The following is an 8,706-nucleotide window of genomic DNA, read 5'->3' on the forward strand; positions in this document are numbered from 1 at the left end:
ACTGTAATTAAAAAAAAATCGGACCAAGCAGCTTTAAAATGTTTTATGATAAAAACATACAAAATTAACTGTGAATTTAAATAGAGATTTTCTGTCTTAAATATAACCCCCCCCCCGCAAACGAAGTTTGGGGGGATATATAGGAATCACCTTGTCCGTCTGTCCGTCCGTCCGTCCGTCCGTCCGTCCGTCTGTCTGTGCAATCGTGTCCGGTCCATATCTTTCTTATGGAGAAACATTGGAAGTTCTTACTTCACACAAAGATTACTTATGACCTAAGGGTGTGTCATGACCTTGACCGAAGGTCATTCGGGCAAGGTCAAGATCACTGGCAGAAAAAATACAAAATTCGTGTCCGGTCCATATCTTTCTTATGGAGAAACATTGGAAGTTCTTACTTCACACAAAGATTGCTTATGACCTAAGGGTGTGTCATGACCTTGATCCAAGGTCATTTGGGCAAGGTCGAGGTCGTTGGGAAAAATAGTGCAAAATTCGTGTCCGGTCATCATCTTTCTTATGGAGAAGCATTGAATGTTCTAACTTCACACAAATATTGCTTAGGACCAAAGGATGTATCACGACCTTGACCCAAGGTCATTTGGGCAGGGTCAAGGTCACTGGCAGAAAAAGTGCAAAATTTGTGTCTGGTCATTATCTTTCTTATGGAGAAGTTCTTACTTCACACAAATATTGCTTATGACCAACAGTTTTAAAAAAAATAGAGCAGTTGTTATTTAAAGAAAATAGACGGTGAAATAGATTCATCCAATATTTTCTATAATTGGAAAATTACACGCATTATGATTTTTATCTTAGCGGGGGGTATCAATTGTGAGCTTGCTCACAGTACCTCTAGTTTTAATAGTCATCTTTTCTAATATTCAAAGCGAGAACATATTTTGTTTAAACTATAGTACATTTACACATAGTAAATATAACTGTTGTATTTCAGACCTGCATACTAGACAAGATTTTAGATTCTAAGTTTGCTGGCACAACCTCTACATGCCATCGTGTGGCCACACTCGACAAATGCAGATTCAATTTTATTTATTTCCATATTCCATGCATATCTTGCAAACATCAGTATCTGTAAAACATAAATTTGTAATAATAGATGTGACAGATACAAAATTTGAAACCAAACAAAAATGCACTTGCTTTCAATACAAACAAGACAAATATAATTATGTAAGTATGACAGAAAAGTATAGATTTTAATACTAATAATCGTCAGTTGAAACCAAAAAAATTGGAGGGGGGGGGGGGTTCAAGATTCTAATGATAACATTTTTACATGCCACTATATACAGACAGAGTTTAGTTGTAATCTTGTGTTCTTTTAAAAAAAAATGAGCAAATATGAAGGGGAAAAATCACTACCGACAAATCAGCATTGGTTGGATAGATACACTCTATAAGTTAAGTCAAAGGCGATGTATTATAAAAGATGACCGATTTTTGATAAGGTCAGTATTCAATGTTTTGAACATGTAAACCTTTCTACTTTTTTGCATCATTGGCTCCTTTTTTTAAGAAACTCAAGGAAACCGCCAAAGATTTCCATGTGTTCATTGTGCATGCCCTCCTTCCTTTAACACTCGTCATCATACCTTTTCCGTTGGGTGTCAATGAAATTTTTTAAGAACTTCAACAACTTCATTTGACCTTTTTCTCTATTTTGGCTCATATTCAAAAGATTCCTTTTTTAATCTTCTTAGAAGCACTACTACATGAATTTTCTTATTCGGCATCAGACTAATTTTCAGTTAAATTTTGTTGGTGTTGCAGTTTCACTTGCAGTGAAAGGCTTTGAAGCTTTTGAATTACCACTACCAGAGAACACGTCAACAAAGGACTCTGCAATGTTTGGCTTTTCAGCCATGAAAGCCAACTCTTTTTATCATATGGGTAATATTTGAGATTCCTTCCTGATTTCTTATTATAATCATGCACATTTTTTAATCCCCTAGGAAATCCTCAAAAGGATTTTCTACGCCCCTCACACTGTGCATCTGTCATTATATGTCCTTTTCCTTCCAAAACTTTACATATTTTGTTCCACATTGATTTCTTTCTCAACTGTCCACTGTTAAGTAAATATTTGACAGAAGAAAGCACAGCATATAATACTGTGTCTAACTCTTTATCACAACGAAATGTACCGCACGGAATGCTAACAGGACCGGTCATAATATAACTCATCATCATCATCATAACACTGTTCTCATTAATATTTGTCTTCAAATTGTCTCCCTTTCGAATGAAAATTACGTATTTTTTATGTATGAAATTTGTATGATTACGTCAAAACTTTCATTCTTTTGAATGAGAACATGTGTTGGGGCAATGCATAGATTATCTGTGTATGTTTTTGTCACCACAATCAGTGATTCACACTTCAAATTTACTTTGAATACCTCTCTATCCAACCATTATAGATAATCTAAAATTAGGACCATACCAGCTAAAATAAGTAAATAAAGAAACGGCTAAAAATATCAGCTTGAAACAGAACAGAATTATAAACTGAAAAATTTCATTCAATTTATAACGATAATGCAATATGCCTAATGATTCAAAATAAAGCCTAAATGCCTAGTTGCAATTCCGATAGCTTACTAAGAAAGTCTTGAAAATGCTAAATTGAAAGTAAAAAGGAACCGACAAGACTTTTTTGAGTCAATATTTCTGACACAACTAGTTTGCAATGTAAACTTTGTAAAGATATGAGAAACTACTTTACCTATGAATGGTAAGTATTTAAAAAATAATTTCAAAATCCCTTCATGACGTCATTCATCACTAAAACACACTTTATTCATACAACGCCCCGCTTTGATTTCTCAAGTTCAAAAGGAACCGCCATCTCAATATCCATTGTAAACAAAACAAGAATATTCCAATCCCGGATGAAGTAAATTACAAAACCAAATGAGGAGAAAATATTTCCGAAATACTTATTTTTTTAAATTTGTGATTTTTCTCATTCCTCTCTATATATTCTATATTGTATTGAAAATCGCCATTGTGATAACAATATGGCCGCTATGCAAATTAGTAAAATGTACACCATTTCTCCATATGGGTTTAAAATAGTTAAATCAATGTTGATTTCTCTGGAAAGAAGATCTAGAGTATAAAACAAGTTTCATTCTTGTACTTGTGATATTTAAAAGTCATGAATATGACGAACGTTATGCATTTGTGAAAAGAAATGTTGTATTCTAATTGGGAAACTGTTATGACAGTCACCAAAAGAGCTACCAAATGAACCTTATTCAAAATACTTAATCAAACATATTGATAATTTAAAAAAACGAGGGATAACATTAGTTCCAATGTTATTAGTATTTCAATTTTTCATATTGTTCTGGTTAGCAAAATCATTTTATTAAACCAGCGAATGTTAACATTGCCGTAGTTTATTGTAACGTTCCTCTTATTTTCCGTGACAAAAACCTGTCTCCTCAGAAGACCATCTCATTTTGCAATATTGCAGAATTTGGCAAAATGGTAGATCATGCAATGAAATCGTTTTAACTGCAATAAAGAACTTCAAATTTAGATGCATTAAAATATTTACAAAAAATTTTTAATGGCAGCCCACGAACCAGTATAACAAACAGGATCGAGTAGATCCTGGTGCAGAAAGCAATCCATTCTGTCATGTCAATACACAGAGAGGGGTTGGTTCATTTTGGGGATGATGTTTCAGTACCAATGGGCTTTACCAGGCTGTATCGGTTATTTCTTAAATCTACTTTATGGTAAACATTTCCTTGATTTTCATTCACATGGGATCTGCTAACAAACATTTTGTCGTACACATTGTTCGGGCAATCCACGTATAGATTCGTATCGCTGTCAATTATTTGTTGGTTCTGAGTAGTTTCTAGTTCCTGTTCTACGTCTGTTCCCCTAAATGGTAAAAGAAAACTGACTTCTTTATTTGGTTCAATTTCATCGTATAGCACTGCTGGTTTTTTAAACTTAGCCTCTTTTATTTCCTTAGTAAGTTTGTCTTTCGTCTCTCTATTGACACTGAAACAAAACAAAAACATCTGACATTCTTTTATTCTAATTGAAAAGGAAAAGTTTTCAAACTATTATTTCACAGTGTTTTCTTGATTTTCATTCATTCAGATTGGGTTTGCCAACAAACATCTTATCCTACACGCTGTTCGGACATTCTACTTACGAATTTAAATCGCTGTCAATTATTTGTTTGTTCCCGGTAGTTTCTGTTTCGTCCTCTTCATTGGTTCCTCTTAAATGCGAAATAAAAGTGAGTTCAATCTCAGGTTCAATGTCATCGTACAATACTGCTGTTGCTGAAATTTTGGCCTCTCCCGTTTCCAAAGGAATTGCGACCTTCTTCTCTTTGTAAACACTGCAACCAAAAAAAATTACTGGTAGTGTATCCTACTTATAATAAAGGAAACAAGTTAATGTGGCTTGGGACACCTTTGATATTAACGCGGATAAAAGTTCATTATAATCAAAATGCTTTCACTGGTTAGGAATTTTCAAGTTTTAATTACATTATTTGGTCAAAAATATGTTTTAAACAATTTGAACAATTTGAAATAGAAAAATATATAGGCCCCTGTGGGATTTCAACTCATGACTAAAGATCAGTAGTTTACGCTCCAACTTATAACACCGTTAGGTAACAATTTATAGGGGGGGGGGACAAAAAAATGATACTTGATTTTATTGTATATTTCGATAGGAAATACGTCAAGATAAAGAGACGCCCCATACGACCTTAAAGTATTTCCTATTTGTTTAATTGTATAACTCTTATTTCATAAGTGGCATTTGAAACGAAACTCACCTCGAACGTCGCTGTTTATAAAAAGCTCGGATAGATAATATGCACACGCATATGACAATCACTCCCATTACCGCAACAGAAAGGACTGTAAAAGATGTGTATTTCAGATTTTTAAGAATCATACATAAACTACAGTGTAATAGCAACGAATCATTTTAAGGTGGAATGTCCCTCTGATAAGAGAGATAACTTCTGTAGAAAATAATATCACTTTGTTTCTGTTAACTCACAATTATTAATGCATGTAACAACAAGGGAGGTGGTGCATGGTCCCAATTTATGTTGGAAGGCGATACACTTATTTGAATTCAAAGATAGAAAAAGAAAATTAGAACTGAACCCCATGACTCTTTTGAAGCAGGGGGGCAAAAAAGAAAAACTTGTACAAAATATTACAAGAAATGTATCATAATGATAAAGTATTTATGAGGCAATATCTACATGACTATTCCTCCCCCTCTCCCCTCCCCCTCCCGATGGATTTATTCTTTTTTTTTTAAATATAACTAAATTTTATGTACTTGTTCAGTACATGTACGGTACATGTTTGATGTTTTAGGCCAGAGAATATTTGGATTGAATATTTTTATTTCTCTATCTATAGCTCATTCACAGAGCTGAATGAATTATAATTGGGGAAAATGTGACCAAGACAATTACAAATTCTAGACTTAGTTGATATCGTTTAATTAAAACTTATAACATTTCAAATGTTTAAAATTGAATAAAGCTTTTCTATTCTGTGGGAGCATATATGGGAAAACAAATTGAAAAAAAAAACCATAATATCTCAGCTCATTTGATTCAAGACAGTATATCCTTGTATTGATATCATACCAATTACTGGAAGATTATTCACTTGATCCCCTTTTTGTGTTACATAACAAAATACATTTTTAGGATTTCATAAATATATATATCCATTTACTATTATCTTATCCAAATTTAAAAAAGAAAACCTTTTCTGAAATTTAAGAAACTGTGGCAATTTTTCTTGCACTGTATGTAAAACATGTATGTAACACCTTCAGTAGTCTATGATAAAGAAAGATAACTCTTGCTGATTGAAGCAATTTTTGTTGCAAGCCTATACAACAAAGTGCTATTCTGAACTAAAATGCAGCGCTTCAATATGTTTTGTAATATGAATTGAAAATGTATATAACTATATATTATTTTCATATACATTTTGGATTTTTAATTTTATGCTGCGATATTAAAATTTTGTTTTTTCTAATCACTATGTCTAGTTTTCTTCATATCATGATTAGACATTTTATCAATTTTTGAAAAATCTAGCAGCGCTTCATCACTTAAAATTTGTTTCATATGAATCGATTGATATTGACTTTGATGAAAATCAATATGAAATTTTTTAAAAAGTTTATGGCAAAAATAATAGCAGAGGGATATTACACCTTAAAGTCGGGTTGAGGTAACAGTAATGGAAAACCAGCCAAAGATATCGTGTGATGGCGATGTGATGTATATTATGATATTATGAGTATATTTTATTACAATAAACTATTGTAGGTGCCGGTACATGTATGTAAACATCACTATATACTTACGTGAAAGCACGAAAGGATCTGGAAATGAAATGGCACTCATTAGTTACAATTATATTTTAAAGACGACAGTTTATCAAACTGAAGTATTACATGTACAGACACTTTATCGCCAATTGCAATTAACAATGAAATAACCTGATTAGATTAGATCACAATTGATAAAAAGGGCTGTGTGTGTCTAAAAAATAATAATCATCTCAACTCTGTGTTATTAAATATTTGTTTGTGAGAAAATTATGTTCGGAGCTTTAAAGGGGCATGGTCACGATTTTGGTCAAATTTTATTTTTCTGTTTTTATTATTTACAATGCTTTAAAAATGTATTTCTTCTTATCAAATTAAATTTGGGTGCCAGTCGATGAGTTTTAAGCAAGATACAGAGCATACAATTCTTCGTCATGTAAACAAGGCTCTTGTCCTGTTTTAGTGTACATAGGTTCAATATACTAGTAAAAAATCTTTTTTAAGCTGATTTGTCTATCTTCTTATTCATCTTAAGCATAAATAAACAGTTCCTAACGATTAACACATTCAGTTGAGGTCTAAAACTGGAATTTTCACTTTGACATTTAAAATGTAAACAAACGCTTTGTTTACATAGCGAAGAATTATAAACTCTGTAACTCGCTTATAACTCAACAAATGACGCTCAAATTTTAGTTGCCTATTACAAATGCCTCACTGAAGCATTGTAAACGTTAAAATCAAAAAAGAAAATTGACCGAAATTGTGACCATTCCCCTTAAAAGTATTAAATTACATTTCAAAGTAATTGACCCCAACTCTGCTGTCAATTCATGTTAATGGTGATGGGTTTTTTCTTTCTTCACATACTTATTAGGGAGCAAACATAAAATTCATGAGAATATTGAAGTTAAAATTCAATTAGGAAAGCCTCGCGAGAATTTGACGTTAATGAGAAATAGTGCATATGCCGAAAATACTTGTACATTTTCTAAAATATAAAGGATACAGTTTAATTTCACATTCATGTTTTATTTAAACTTGAATGTACTTTAATAAAGAATATAAATGGCTTTTAGAACCTGGTAGTTGAGAAGCTATTGTAGACGACGTATTGCTGATAATTGTTGTTTGATTCACAGACAGTGTTGTTTTGGAGCTAGTCTCTGGAATGCTAGATGACTTCTGGTTTGTGGTAGATGAAATAAGACTGGTTGTGGATTGCGGTTCGCTTGTGGTGTAATGGGGTTGGTTTGTGTTGGCTTGTGTTGTATTGCAGTTCGCTTCCGTTGTATCGTGGTTCGCTTCCGTTAGACAGCGTTTGACAGTAGATGTGTCAACTTTTGATTGTGGTGTTGTGGTTTCCATTTTTAGGGAGTTCCTTTGATCTGTTGTAGTCATCTGGTTAATAAAAAATATTTTGAAGTCCATTGATAATTATGTTTAACTAGTTGTCTTAAAAACTGAAATATTTGATGCAAATTTACGGGTGTCTTTCATCTTATTATTTTATAAAAGATGCAATTTTATACATACCTTTTCTTGATAATGTAACAAACAAAAATTCCTAACGTACAACAACTTCCCTCTTGCAGCTTAAAATGATAAAAATAAAAAATATTGTGACACTTTGTAATTGGTGTGAATTATTTCCGGGAAAGATTTAGTTATTCAACAAGGCCCATTGTTTTAATGAACATTTGTCGAACAATCATTTAATTGGTATTACTTTTACTTACAGTTTGATTGTTCAAAAATGAAATGTGATCCTCACTGCTGTTGCAAAATAGAATTTGAAAACTCAAATTGTAATATGTGTGGTGAAGTAAGGAAAATGTATAAGAGGAAGAGGAATTTAAATCATATTGCGGTAAAAATTGGCAAACGCCTGTTGTTACCAAATAAGTTGATATTTTGACGTCATTTTTCTCTTACTAGAATAACTTTTAACCTCAAACTAATAAAAATTAATCACATTACGCGCTCATTATTTTACTAGGAAAAAAAAATGATTTCACTGATATCTGTTTTGTTTCTAAAACGGAGTACAAATATATTTAACTAAGTTTATGTAGTTTCTCGGAGGGGGAGTACACATCGCGCCATATCGTATGTATTGCTCTTTAATGGCTTCTTGAATAGTTGAAGCTTAGAGCATCGATTTAATATGAAATCTGGAGATCAAGTAACCTTGCCTGGCTTTATCTAAACTCATGTGAAAATTATTTGGAATGCTGATATAAGACACCGGCTCTTTTACCTGATCACAGTTCATGCTTATCTCATTGCTTAGAAATGATGGAAACGAAACGGACTTTACTAAACTTG

The 8,706-nt window shown here is 32.5% G+C and overlaps 1 protein-coding gene across 2 annotated transcripts; it reads right to left on the minus strand.

Annotated features, from left to right (window-relative positions):
• Window positions 1-1,029: 1,029 nt before the first annotated feature.
• On the minus strand, window positions 1,030-8,215 carry LOC136275528 (uncharacterized). 2 transcript variants are annotated; one of them, XM_066085006.1, is made up of 7 exons: window positions 8,118-8,215; window positions 7,915-7,973; window positions 7,461-7,779; window positions 6,415-6,432; window positions 4,844-4,928; window positions 4,205-4,396; window positions 1,033-4,047 (listed from the first exon to the last, which is right to left on the minus strand). In XM_066085006.1, exons 3-7 carry the CDS (start codon window positions 7,777-7,779, stop codon window positions 3,699-3,701), a joined length of 963 nt encoding a protein of 320 aa, XP_065941078.1. In that variant the 5' UTR covers window positions 7,915-7,973; window positions 8,118-8,215; the 3' UTR covers window positions 1,033-3,698. The 2 variants fall into 2 exon arrangements, with proteins under 2 accessions (XP_065941079.1, XP_065941078.1); XM_066085007.1 differs by lacking the exon at window positions 8,118-8,215 and having other exon boundaries at window positions 1,030-3,924; window positions 7,915-7,967.
• Window positions 8,216-8,706: the final 491 nt, after the last annotated feature.

The sequence above is a fragment of the Magallana gigas genome, chromosome 5 (genome assembly GCF_963853765.1).
Source record: "Magallana gigas chromosome 5, xbMagGiga1.1, whole genome shotgun sequence".
NCBI classification, from domain to species: domain Eukaryota; kingdom Metazoa; phylum Mollusca; class Bivalvia; order Ostreida; family Ostreidae; genus Magallana; species Magallana gigas.

Bases quoted from the DNA above. Each gene is read 5' to 3' on its own strand.
- LOC136275528 (XM_066085006.1), bottom strand. From the start codon at position 7,779: ATGACTACAACAGATCAAAGGAACTCCCTAAAAATGGAAACCACAACA. The intron at 4,397-4,843 runs GTGAGTTTCGTT...TTTTGGTTGCAG, and splicing joins TATAAACAGCGACGTTCGAG to TGTTTACAAAGAGAAGAAGG. The intron at 4,048-4,204 runs GTAAGTAGAATG...GTTTTGTTTCAG, and splicing joins ATTGACAGCGATTTAAATTC to TGTCAATAGAGAGACGAAAG.